Genomic DNA, 14,168 nt, shown 5'->3' on the forward strand with positions numbered 1-14,168 from the left:
ATATCAAAAATATTTACTGCTGTAAAAGACAATAGAAATGTTTCCATAAATACAGCAGCAGCAAAATGAGGGCTATGGAGAATATCTGACCTTTAATGGATGCAGGGGGAAAGATAGTGACAAAGGATGAAGAAAAGGCTGAGGTACTTAACACTTTCTTTGCCTCAGTCTTTCATAGTAAGACTGGCTATTCTCTGAGTATCCAGCCCCCTGAGCTAGAAAACAGGGATGTGGAGAAGAATGAAGTCCCCATAATCCAAGAGAAAATGGTTAGTGTGAACTGCTGTACTACTTAGACAAGTCTACGAGGCCAGATGGGATCCACTGAAGGGCACTGAGTGTGCTGGTGAAAGTGCTCACCAAGCCACTTTCTGTCATTCACCATCAGCCCTGTCTAACCAGGGAGGTTTCAGTTGATAGGGTGTTCAAGAATGTGACACCCATCTACAAGAATGGTTGGAAGGAAGACCTAGGAACCTACAGACCTGTCAGCCTCACCTCAGTGCCAGGGAAGGTCATGGAACAGATCATCTTGAATGCCATTATATAGCATATACAGGGCAAAGTGATGGGGCCCAGTCAACATGGGTTTATGAAAGGCATGTTCTGCTTGACTATCTTAATATCATTCTGTGACAAGGTAACCTGCTTGGTGGATGACGGAAAGGCTGCAGATGTTGTTTACCTAGACTTCAGTAAAGCATTTGACACTGTCTCCCACAGCATCCTTATTGAGATACTGGCTGCTTATGGCTTGGATGGGCATATTCTTTCCTGCATCCAAAACTGTCTGGGTGGTTGGATTCAAGAAGTGGTGCTGAACAGAGTTAAATCCATTCGGTAGTGGTGTTCTCCAGGATTCAGTAACAGGGTCAGTGCTAGCCGAGAGGACTGAGTGCACTTAAAGTTTGCAGATGACATCAAGTTGGGTGGGAGTGTTGATTTGCTTGAGGCTAGTAATGCTCTGCAAAGAGATTAAACAATGCTGTACCCAAAGCAAGAACATGATTTGAAGTGTTGAAATGTCAATTGGATACTTCTCACATACATGCAATTTCTTGTGCCTGTGTGTTCTCTTTTCACTTGTGGGCAAAGATTAGGAGTAAGATTCTGTACATCAAACAAATACAGTTCTCATAATTTCCTTTTTAAAATAATACAGTTCCCTTCAGGTGGATATCTCTTGAAATACTTTCTTTTAATTTTAAGCAGTTTGAGGTAGTGTTTTGGTCACAATTTGCCTGTTTAGCGCTTTTGCTTTCTGTTTTGAAAAATGGGAATGACTGCTGGAAATCAAGTTCATTAATAGTTTAAAGACTCTAACTGCTGTTTCAGAAGACATGAAGATAAGAGGGGTATGAGGATCAGGACATTGTTGTGAATACTGGAGTTTTAACACAGATTGAAATCTCCCATACAAGAAGCACATATAATGGAAGACTGGAGCTTTTCTCCCTATTTAGAGCTTTCCTGTGTTCATTCAATTTTTCCTTTCATGTGGGAAAGCAATCTTCCAGAAGAAGAGGCATGTGCAGTTTCTTAGTTTCTTTTAGGTTATACATCTTGGTTTACTTAAAAGAGAAATTGCTTCTGTGTGCATTCCTGCAGTCTGGAGTCTCCATTCTTGAAGGCTGGGATTTGGTCCTGGTCCGCTAATTGATATAGAGATGTCTTGTGGGTTTCTTTGCATGTGACCTCTGGATCTAGACTGCCACTGTAGTTAATTTTTCTTCTTTCACTTTGTGTGTCATTCTGTCATTCATTCACACCTTTCTGTCTCTATTTGTGGTCAGTGATTCCTATAGACTAAGAGCTTGTGCTCTTAGTTAATGCCAGTTGCCAATTTCTCGTATTGCCATCAGAAAATGTTAGCAGATATACATATATCCATGGTTTCTCCCTGTCTTCAGGATCACTAAAACTCTACCCCCATATACACTCCTTTACTTACCTGCATATATCTGACCTCTCAGGAGAGCTCACTGTCATTGAGTAGTCCCTGGGTTCAGAAATTGCTTTCAAGCTTATATGACTTGACATGGAAAAATTGTGAAATCCCTTGGAAAAACTGGAATATTGCTGTTGTAAAACCATGCAACAATGGTATTTTCTTATTGAGACAGTCTGGCCAAAATCTGTTTGCTTGCAATTCAGTATTATTAAACGCTAGAGGAAAGCCCCATCTAGGACTAGATGAGACTGATGCTCTGCTTCCATAGTAGCATTTTTGGAAGCAATAAGCTGCTATCAGTCACTAACTGCCTCCACCCACGTTTGTGTTATCTTTCAGAAATGCCTATGCAAAGACAATTCTTATGTATAGTATTAAATGGCATTATGCTTTTCCCAGAAAACAAACAAACTAACACAAACAAAAACCCAACCAGTCTGCAACTGGTAGTTTTTACTTGGAGAGTGGGTGTCAATATCCTAGAGCTGAAGGGAAACTGGGTACCTCAGCTGTCAGCTAGTGCTTCCTAAATTACTTTTCCATGTAAGTAAACTTGCTGCATCTTGTCAGTATGGTCATTAACAAACAGCTGCAGTGCCCCATCTGCTCCAAGGTAGGAAGGCTCTGCAGAGGAATCTGGACAGGCTGGATTGTTTGACTGAGGCAAATTGTATGAGAGTCAACAAGGTCAAGTGCTTGGTCCTGTGCTTGGGTCACAACAACCCCATGGACTTGGTCACAACACCCCCAGACTTGGAAGTGAAATGCAAAGCTTCCCAGTTAACTTCCCTGCTGCTATTGGTCACCACTGACATGTGCTTTAGTGTCTGACTTCCTACAGACAAATATTGCTGGTCCTTCGTGTACTTCCTGTGATACTTGAAAGATAGATTTCTGCATTACTAAGCAATATGCTTTGTGAGTTGCATGGTATTTATTGTATACTTTCACAGAGTAGACGTCATTCTAAGGATAAAAGCAATGCAGTTGTAATAAAATTACTATCTTTTATCCATTATGTGTGTACAGTTACTACATTTTTTTGTGGAGTCCAATGGATTGACAGCCAGAACATCTCTGTTCTTTGTATGATGCCCGTTAACAAGGAAAAGCTGAAGGTCTCCCAGACTACTTGGTAGCACGTGTTTCTATCTCAAACTCAGCTACATGTCTGTAGTGAAAAATGCATTTGCAAACTCCTTCAGCATCAAATCTGGATATACATTTTCTTCAGGTTTTACAGAGTTTTCCAAATGCTTCCTCTGCAGCTTTTTTTCAGTGGCTAACCTTTACACAGATCTTTGTTCTTAATGTCCAGATATAGAATCATAGAATTGTTAGGGTTGGAAGGGACTTCAAGGATCATCTAGTTCTAACACCCCTGCCATTGGCAGGAACACCTCACACTAGATCAGATTGCTCAGAGCTACATCCAGCCTGGCCTTAAAAACCTCCAGGGATGGGGCTTCTGCCACCTCCCTTGGTAGCCTGTTCCAGTGTCTCACCACCCTCATGGTGAAGAACTTCTCCCTAACATCCAACCTGAATCTACCCATTTCTATATTTGTTCCATTCCCCCTAGTCCTATCACTACCTGACACCCTAAAAAGTCCCTCTCCAGCTTTCTTGTAGGCCTTCTTAAGATATTGGAAGGCCACAGTAAGGTCTCCTCAGAGCCTTCTCCTCTACAGACTGAACAACCCCAACTCTCTCAGCCTGTTCTCATAGGAGAGGTGCTCCAGCCCTCTAATCATCCTCATGGCCCTTCTCTGGACAAGCTCCAACACATCCATATCCTTCCTGTAATAGGGGCTCCAGAACTGGATGCAGTACCCCAGGTGGAGCCTCACCAGAGCGGAGTAGAAGGGGAGAATCACCTCCCTCAACCTTCTGGCTATGCTTCTCTTGATGCAGCCCAAGGTGTGATTTGCTTTCTGGGCTGCCAGTGCACACTGGTGGCTCATGTTGAGCTTCTCATCCACCAGCACCCTCAAGTCCTTTTCTTCAGGGCTGAAGCCAGTTGCTGCCCAGCCTATATTGGTGCTTGGGATTGCCCTGACCCAGATGCAGGACCCAACACTTGGTCTCGTTGAACCTCATGAAGTTGTCATGGGCCCACCTCTCCAGCCTTTCAAGATCCCTCTGAATGGTATCCCTTCCCTCCAGCGTGTCTGCTGCACCACACAGCTTGGTGTCCTCAGCAAACTTGCTGAGGGTGCAACATGATTTCTTTTTCTCTGGGAAAAAAAAAAAAAAAAGCCCAACAAACCAACCAGCCCTAAACAAGTGGCTTCTGCTGCTCCTTTAAGCTAATTTTACCTTTTCCTCTACATAACCATTAGACATACTTTCTACTAGGCCTCTTTCTTTTCTTCATCCACTTTAAGCTCTACTAATCTCTTTAACCCCTCTTATTCTGGGATTTACTTTTCTTTGGATGCTTTTACCTGCTACATGGTTTTGCCAGGTTGTTTTCTTTCACCAGCCTCCTCCTTCATTCTATTTGCAGAGCAGAGGAGAGTGGCAGAATTACCTTTCTCTATTTAAACAATAATTGTGAAGGTCATATGGATTTCATCTTTCTCAATTCTAATATTTTCTTCTGATAAAGTAGCCATACTCACAAAGATGCCTGCTACCTTAGCTGAAGATCTCTGTTCTTTCTTCTTTCAAGAATCACTTCTGCAATTTTCTTCTGGAAGGATGTCTTCTTCCTAACAATTCACTCTTTTAGTCCTTTTTGCATCAGCATTTCAGTATCCCTGTTCTACTGATTGGAAGTCTCTGAAGCAAGGTGATGCCTCAAGTTTTGGCTTCTTAATTGGTTCTTTTACAAACCACCCATTAGTGCAGCACAAAGAAACTGATATAATTATATTGCAGTACATATGCTTCCTCTCCTTCCCTTCTCCCTTCAGCTATATTTGCCAGATTTTTACTCAAGTCTCTGCTTTGGGTTAGGCATACATTATTCAGTCTTATCCAAGAAACTGTGGTCTCTTTTACATTTGTAAGTTTTTTTGCATTGTCTCTCTAAGTGTTGTAAATTTGTTCTTGACAAAGAAACAGATCTTCCTAAGAAATGCTGAATACTCCATTAGACAGCATGGTTCTAGCAGCCTCATTAGCTTGACTAGGGACCTAGGGTTTTTTGTTTGTTTTGTTTTAGGTTGTGAATGGTGGGACTGATAGCCAGTAAAAATGCTACCCTGTGTAGCCCAAAGAGAAAAGAAAGTGAAAATTGTAAAGCACAAAAGGAAAAAAGTAAGCTCCCAGCCCCATTGCGTAACCTGCTTCTTGGTTAAACTTAATAGCCTTGGACTTTGTACTTGTACCATTACAGCAGAGATTCTTGCATAAAAGAGTATCTGTTAGTTGAGTGATGCATTTTGCAGACACAAGGACAAACCTTTTTTGCTTCAAGGAATTTCTCTGTAGTACCTTTTTAGTGTCTTTTAGTGCCTTTTAGTACAGCACCTACCACTAACTATGTACTAATAATATACATGACATATGTAGAGTAAATCAAGAAGGCCTGATGTGTCATCAAAAATAGCCCCAAAAAAGAAAAAAGGGGGGAAAAAAAAGTCAGTTCTACTAAATAAATAAGAATTAATACTTTGGGAAATAGCACAATAATAATCACAAAGTTGCTGCTGTAAAGTGATAAATGGTAAAAAACTTATTTGTAAGAAAACCAAGGACTTTCAGCTGCAGTGAATTTTTAGTATGACAGATTGCTCTTAGTGGGGGGAATTAGAAAAAATTTGAACAAATTGAATAAATCCCTCTATTATTTCTCTTAAAAGCAAACAAAACAAGCAAACAAAACAAAGAAACACTCCCCCTTCTCCTGACAAAACCACAATAGAAACAAACGAAAAATACCAACCCAAACCCTTCATGTTTTAAGAGGAACACTTCCCTTTTTTTCTGTTGTTCTTTGTTTGCTAAGATAAAGCAGAAACAGCTAAAGTTCAGTCTGGTTTGAATGTCATCAGGAAATACACCTTCTTTAGGATTTAGAGTAAATGGTCTGACTCACAGTCCATTCTTAGTGTTATGATGACACCTTTATCTGATTGATTTGAATAATTTCAATTATTAATTCTGATACTTCAGGATAATGTCTAATTATTTGGCTAGCTGTTACCTTCATGGATATGGGAGCAGTAGTGTCAAACTGGAAACTGCCTGATTAAACTTACAGTTAGAGTGAGACTTCCTGTTAGTGACAAGTAAGGCAGTGCAATCCTTCGTTCTGTCTTCTGAATGAATGAAATTGACTTGGGAAAGGAGTAAATATACAGAGTATCCCAAATCCTGTTTATTCTGATGCCGTTGAATTTTACTTGACTGCTTAGTTGACTGAGACACCGAAGTCCACAGTGAATTTGGACAAAATAAACCTTACAAACAAAACTGCTTGTACAAGAGTTTAAGCAAAAAAAACCAAACATTTTTTGAGCTCCTACCTCTAGTTATGCTGTCTTCAGACCCTTGACAGACTTTCTGTTCTCCTTAGACTTTTATGGGCAGATGACCTCTTCACAGCAAAACAGTCCTGGTTTGTGTAATCTGCTGTAATCGTCTTTTGGCAATGCTAGGAAGAATAGAAGCCTCTCTCTTTCAGATCTACTTTTATCTCTTCAACCTAAGAAAATTGAAAGGAAAAGTGGCCTTTTAGAATGGGATGACTTGTAGTAGCTCAGAGGTTAAGATGGAAACTCTTAGATTGAAGAAACCCTAAACGACAGTAGTGCTATAAAGATTTCTAATACTCGTCAATAATTTTGTGCATTTGATCTGTGGACTGTATTGGTACAGCTTTTCTTTTAATCTACAACTGTTGACAGCTCTGAATCCAAATAGTAGTGAAGTCCAAATAACATAAAAGTATGAATTTGTAGGAGTACATTTTCACAGTATATTTTTCTAATCCTGTGAACACAGGACTCTGTCACAATATTTGTGAGTGAGAACTGCATCACTTGCAGTTGCAATCTGCCTGGGGCCAGTGTTTGGTCTTTTACATTTCATGTTCACTAATGCTGATGTTTAGGCTCAGAACTTCTGCTGTTACATTTGTGAACTTGGTTTCCCAAGGGCAAACTGAGAAATTAAAGTTTTAATTCAGAATCTCACCATTTGTACTGGTTATGTGTGAAGAGTCCTCTTAAGGAAGAGGAAGTGATGAGAAGCTTTCTAAAATTCTTCTACATATGTTCAGTCTCTTCCTAAAGGTAGGCATAGATTTAAACAACTTTTACAAGTGAGTACACTGTTTTCTCCACTGATACATGATGTGTTAGAGTAATTCCAGTAGATGAAACAGAGCTTGAAATGCAATGGCATGTAAGAATCTACCCTTTCTAAAAATAAAGGTTTCTGTGTGTCACAATAAAATACAGGACTTAAAACTAATTATTAATATCTCTCATATATATTTTCTTCTTTTCATTGAGGAGATAATTTTATGATGTCTGGGTTTGCAATACTCTTCCCTCCCACCCCCACCTTTCCTCTATTGTTACTACGTTCCATTTTATCTCATTTTCTTGTCAGATACTCAATTGTAGACAAGTGTCTGAACCTGTAACACTTGGTAAGTGAAAATTAAATAAATTTTTTTGTTATTCTCATGGAAATGAGATGACATATTGAAAACAAGACACACACAAGGAAGCTGAGTATTTGCAGCAACTTTAAATGCTGGATTGGCCTTCTTGGCCACGAGGGCACACTGCTGGCTCATGGCCATCCTTCTATCCACCAGGACCCCCAGGTCACTCTCCTCTGCACTGCTGTCTCTGTGCAGTGGCCCTTTTGGACAGCTGAATTAAAATTAGATTTCTATGCATAGTTTTTCTAGCCTGAGGTTTCTGTTGCCAGTGCACATTTTCTCTATCCTTTTATCTATGATATATTCCTGTATAACCAGCTGTAGCTTTTGAAAGAGCTGTTCTAGTTTGTGTGCTAAGTCTTTTTCAGTGGTACCTGGTGACAGGACAAGAGGTAATGGATGTGATCTTGAACATACAAAGTTCTATCTAAACATGAAGAGAAACTTTACTTTGGTGGTGGAGCACTGGAATGGGCTGCCCAAAGAGGTTGTGGAGTCTCCTGCTCTGGACCCATTCTTACCTTTTTCTGATCTGCTTGAAAAGCTCTCTAAACTGACATAAAAATAAATGCTTAATTGGCAAACATAACTCATATAGTAGCATGTTTCCCAGCAACGTGGACTCTTAAGTGTTTCTTTAAAGGTTTCATAATGTTGTAAGTAATTAAAAACATCTGCTATGAAAGATGGTGCTACTTAGGGTTACATCACCATAAGTATCAGAACATCTTTTTTGATTTTTTTTTTCATTGTTAACTTTTCATTTAAAATGAGTGGCTTAATTTTGGCATGTAATTCATGTTTTAAAGTTCAGGGAATCTGTAATTTAGTAATTCAGGGAAAGGTGTATTTTGTGTGTGGTATAATTTACAGAAAAATAAAATATTTTTTTCTTTAGTGCTGATTAATCTCACTAATTTTGTGGCCTCATACCTGAATTTTAAAGTGAGAAATGCTAAAAATATTATTTGTATTAGGGAAAATAATATTATTTGTATTAGGGAAAAGAAAGGAACAGTGTGTACTTCCATTACCTCCTGCTTAACCTGAATATTTTAAAATGCTAGAAAACAAACTAGCATTATTTTCCTTCAGGTTAAACACATCTCTAGTGAATGCTGAGTTGCTTTCTGAGAGTTTTGGCTTGATGGATGTAAAAAATCTGCAGGAGTGACTGTGTAAATAGATGTTTGTAAAGTATGGAGCGACTGAGGGAGCTGGGACAGTTCAGTTTGGAAAAGAGGAGGGCTGAGGGGGGACCTCATTGCTCTGTACAACTACCTGAAAGGACATTGTGGAGAGGCTGGTGCTGGTCTCTTCTCAAAGGTAATTAGTGACAGAACAAGAAGGAACGTCCTCAAGTTGTGACTGGGTAGGTTTAGACTGAACATTAGGAAGAAGTTTTTCAGAGAAAAAGTGGTCAGGGATTGGAATGTGCTGCCCAGGGAGGTGGTTGAGTCACCAGCCCTGGAAGTGTTTAAAGACCGTTTAGACATGGTGCTTGGGGATATGGTTTAGGGGTGAACCTTGCAGAGTAGGGTTATTGGTTGGACTTGATGATCCTGAGGCTCTTTTCCAGCCTGAGTGTTTCTGAATTTCCCACTCATCAGATTTTTCACTGTAAGCAGTTACAGCAAAATCTTCTCCACTAAAAGTGAACCTAAACAAGTATTTTAGTAATGTGGAAAAAAGGGCTTCCTTACTAGTGAAAACAAGAACAGGTCTTACACTCTGAATTTAGGGGGGGGGGGGGGGATTATGAGTTTTCCAGACTGCTGTATTGTGTTTTCTATAAATGTGTGCTTATTTTACGAAGGTGACAGGTGTTGAATTAAAAGGTATTACTTTAAAATCTGTCAGTCTTTGACAGAGGACGAATTTCAAGTTTTTAAATGCTTTTTAAGAGTTTGCTTTCCACAAGAAGCATTATTCTTTATTTACTTGTGAATACATGGATAGTCCTGAATAATATGTCATAATAAGTTATTCAAAGAGGGGAAAAAATGAATTACAAAATTAATTTAAGATACTTAAGTTCTTACCTTCTATGCAGACAGGCTTTACAAGTGATCAGCCAAATGAGACTATATTTAATTTGAGCTGCAGGCATTCTGACAGCAGGCCAATTCCCTTTATTTCTTCTTTATTTCTGGATGTTCATCAAGGGAAATTTCTAAAGTACTATCCTACTGATATGCATAAAAAAGGAAGTGATGTTTCTGGGATATGTTCTCTGTGGCAGCATAAATAGTTTGTATGGGTCTTCCTGTTCTCTTTCAGTTTTCTGTAGTTCACTGTGGTAAACTGAGACCATTCTGTTCTTAGAATGCTTGTTTTGTTCTTCTGTAATTTCTGTCCATTTTGGTGTGTTTTGACAGGGGAAAGTCTTCCAGAACTATCACTTTTGAGCAGTTTAAGGAAGCCCTTCAAGAACTCTCTAAGAAGCGATTTAAAGACAAGAGTGATGAGGAAGCAATTCAAGAAATATATAAACTAATTGAAGGAAAAGCCCCAATTATATCTGGAGTAACGGTATGTTACTGATCTACTGGATTGTTTTACCTGTCCTTTGTTCTACTTTGGTGTTATTATATTACAGAATCACAGAATCAACCGGGTTGGAAAAGACCACAGAGATCATCAAGTCCAACCTATTACCTAACATCACCTGACAACTAAACCATGCCTCCAAGTGCCACATCCAGTCTTTTTTTTTTAACACCTCCAGGGACAGTGACTGCATCACCTCCCTGGGCAGCACATTCCACTGGCAAATTACACTTTCTGTGAAGAACTTTCTCCTCACCTCAAGCCTAAACTTCCCCTGGCACAGCCTGAGACTATGTCCTCCTGTTCTGTCACTGGTTGCCTGGGAGAAGAGACCAACCCCCACCTGTCTACAACCTCCTTTCAGGTAGTTGTAGATAGCAATAAGTTCTCCCCTGAATCTTCTCTTCTCCAGGCTAAATAGCCCCAGCTCCCTCAGCCTCTCCTCATAGGGCTTGTGCCTTAACCTGCTTCCCTCTACAGTCCACAAATCCAAGCAGCATGTCTTTACAGGCCTGAAGGCAACAACTGTACTGAACTGAGGATGAACAAAAATTATGCAACAGCTAAGTATTGCACTACTGTGCACTCTTGTGATTGCTTCTGCTAGGAATTGTACAGGCAAGCAGCACAGTCAGGAAGATTCAAGGAGGGCTCTTGTACATGGTTAGAATATAGAAACATTCATGAAGATTGATGTATACAAATAACAAAGAGTAGAAGGGAATTAAATTCAGAACTTCATTAATTAGTTCTAAGAGATTGTGTGAAATACCAGCAAAATGAAAGCAAATACATCTTAAAATACATTTAATACAATATGTGAATCTCAGAACACTGGAAATGTGGTCTGGTCTTTGATTTTTGTTTGTCTGTCAGAAGTATAACAGTTTGGTTTTTACAATATTAGCAAGTTTTTACCCTGTAGTTTAAGAAGTACTGGAGTGTTTACCATCAGTTTGAATAATCTTGTCTACTTAGAATTTGTAATCCTCCTGAATTTTGGCCTGTAGATCTGTGAATGAAAATCTAGTTGTAAATAATATTTCAAGAAAATAGTTCAGTACAAGCAAACAGTGGAAATGTCAAGCGAAGAGATCTCTTTTTAGATGTGCTATTTATCAGATTTTTGCAAGATTTTATTTCATTGCTCTTGTACTCTCATGGAATCATTGTTTGGAAAAGACCTCTAAGATAATCAAGTCCAACCATCAACCCAACACCACCATGCCCACTAAACCATGTCCTGAAGTGCCACATCTACACATTTTTTGAACACCTCCAGGGACGGTGACTCTGCCACTTCTTTGGGCAGCATGTTTCAATGCATGATCATTCTTTCAGTATAGAAAGTTTTCTTAATATCCAATGTAAGCTTTCTCTGTTACAAGTTGAGGCTATTTCTTCTCATCCTATCACTAGTTACTTGGGAAAGGAGACTGACCCCCACTGCATTACAACCTCCTTTCAGGTAGTTGTAGAGAACAATAACGTTGAAACAAACAGTAATTTTGATACAGACTTACAATAATGACTCTTCTTGTTGTCCATCACTCAGTGAGTTTGAATTACTTGTTCATCTGTCCATGGATTCGCACTTTGAATGGTACATATTTTTAGACCTCACTCCTGATTACATTTTCAGTATTTCAGTTGTCAGCTGTTGAAATGATCAATGGATGCTCTTCCTTCATGGATAACAGGGTGATATGAGAGCTTTGCAGACATAAGGTAGTATCATGGAGATATTGCAAAGGTTCACAAATGTGTGAGGAATGGGGAGGAATGGAGGGGGAGAACATGAGCCAACATCATATGACTTATCTGTATTGCAATTGTGTGTGCAGTACTGGAGAGAGCTGAAGAAGTGAAGAATTAACAGGAGAGCAGAGGGATCATAATATTCTCTCCTGCTTTGTGGCAAAGTAAGGGCAGAGTTTAATGGGAGGGAGACTGCAGGCTGGGAGTATTAGAGGGTTGTCATTCAGGACCAGCTGGCAGGAGAGCCCCATGCACTGCTCACAAAACTTCCCCCAACCCTTATGAGATTGGAAGGAAAATCAAGAGAAAAAAGACAAAATTGTGTGGGTTGAGATAAGGAGAGTTTAATAGAACAGCACAAAGAGAGATGAAACAAATAAGAATAACAATAATCCTGATGAAACAGAATATAAAGCAAGTGATACAAAACTGAGTAGTGACTGTGGTGGCGTGGCCTGGCCTGGGCAGTCTGCCTGATCCTGCCCTGCTGTCCTGCAGCTAGATGCTCAATATACCCATACTTGTCCCCAGCCAGACCTCCATACTTACCCAACCAGACCTCACCTTATTTAGAGGGTATGATATCAGTATGGTATTGGATACTCCATTAGCTATTGCAGTAGGTTGTCTTGGCTGTGGCCCCTCCCAACTTCTTGTGAAAAAAAATGGGGGGAAAAAATAAAAATAAATGTGTAATTCCAGAATCCTACCATGGAGGAGAAGGAGGGAGCTCTGGAGATAGATCGTTTGATTCAACCACCCTGCTAAAGCAGGTTCAGTTAGCTCAGGCTGTAAAGGATTGCAGTGTCCAGGAGGGTTTTGAAAGTCTCTAAAGCAGGAGGCTCAACAACCCCTCTGGCAGCCTGTTCTAGTGCTCTGGGAGGCTCACAGAAAAGTTTTTCCTGAAGTTCAAGTGAAGCCTCTGATGTTCTAGTCAAACCCAGGACAGGGGGAAAAAAAATCAAAATCATGTTTGTTTTATTTTGTTTTATAGTTCCTGGGTGGTAAGAGTCACCCATAAATTTGGATACTTACAGGGCTACTCTCCCCCTGATGGCGTAGCAATGCAGATATGAAATCCATGTGTAAGCATTTTAGTGCTTTGTTTGCCTTTGGAAGTTGATGTGGTGGAAATTTTAATTTGGGCTGCTTTCTTTATGGCTAGATAGTTTTATGAAGATTTTCATGAATTGTTGTAGGATAACCCAGGCATGCCATGTAGTGTGTGCCCTGCTCTGTGTAGCTCTGCTCTAGGGCATGTAGACTTGGTTCAGGTTTCAGACAGAAAACTTCAGTGTGACTGCTGACAAATTGATTTAAACATATCAGGGACACAGTTGAGAAGTGGGGTGTGTGGATAGGTATACCTCAGCAGCATTTGGAGAGTTTTTTTGTGTGTCATCTTATCTTTTGCACAATTTGTTTTGGGCTGGGGAATCGTTTGGGGAGGCAACAGGACAATATGTCTGAATTGTCTGGCAGCCTGGGCATCAAGATGATCACAAAGTTTACTTTCATGTCGGACAATGAGGATTTTGGTGAATATTGTGATAGAAAACATCTTTTTCTTTTTCCATCTATATTTTCTTGCCCTCCAGAATATTAAGTAGAAAAATCCTTGCTTGTGGTAGATGTGATTGAGGAGACTCAGAAGCCAGGCACTGAAACAGAGTGCATTTTTGGGTTGCTTTTTAGTCTGCAGTGGAAGGTATGTGGCTGGCTTGACAGACACACTAAATTAGCCTCTCTCTCTGTTCCCAAAGGGAAAAAGAAAGGTAGTAAGAGAGAGAAACTTATGAACTAGAAAAGCATGGATTGGAAGCTAAGGCAGAATGGATAGTGTCTTCCTCAGATGCTGGCCATAGAAGAAGAGGAAGTGAGAGCTTGACATTCATGGTCCCTCAGTTTTATACTGAATGTAACATATATGGAATGGAATACCTCGTTGGTCGATTTAGGGTCATCTGATGTGTCCCCTCTTCCCTGCAGGTGCGGCCTTTTACTCTGTCCCCCCAACATGGTACACAAGATTTAGCAGTGACTCTGGTCTACATACCACCTAAGCAGAAACATCAAGTGTTATCACTGCTAGAGGCAGGCACTGTCTGCAAAACCATGCCATTAACTGCAGAAAGTGCAGCTAATTAGAAGAGACTGATGTGGAAAATCAAATCACTGAAAAGATTTTGTTCTGTCCTAACTCAAAGCAGGACACAGCTACAGATCTCCAATTTCAGAACAGGTATTGTACTCTGGGTGCTGGCAAGGATCAACAAAACCCCTCAG

The 14,168-nt window shown here is 40.0% G+C and overlaps 1 protein-coding gene across 2 annotated transcripts in view; it reads left to right on the plus strand.

Moving 5' to 3' along the window:
* The window catches only part of TPPP (tubulin polymerization promoting protein), a 52,368-nt gene that overhangs the window by 29,445 nt on the left and 8,755 nt on the right, over positions 1 to 14,168 (plus strand). For both annotated transcript variants that reach the window (XM_054164005.1, XM_054164006.1), the window contains exon 3: positions 9,953 to 10,106. In XM_054164005.1, the coding sequence (XP_054019980.1) occupies positions 9,953 to 10,106 (154 nt within the window). The remainder of the gene's footprint in view (positions 1 to 9,952; positions 10,107 to 14,168) is intronic.

Source organism: Dryobates pubescens, chromosome 9 (assembly GCF_014839835.1).
Source record: "Dryobates pubescens isolate bDryPub1 chromosome 9, bDryPub1.pri, whole genome shotgun sequence".
In the NCBI taxonomy this organism is placed as follows: domain Eukaryota; kingdom Metazoa; phylum Chordata; class Aves; order Piciformes; family Picidae; genus Dryobates; species Dryobates pubescens.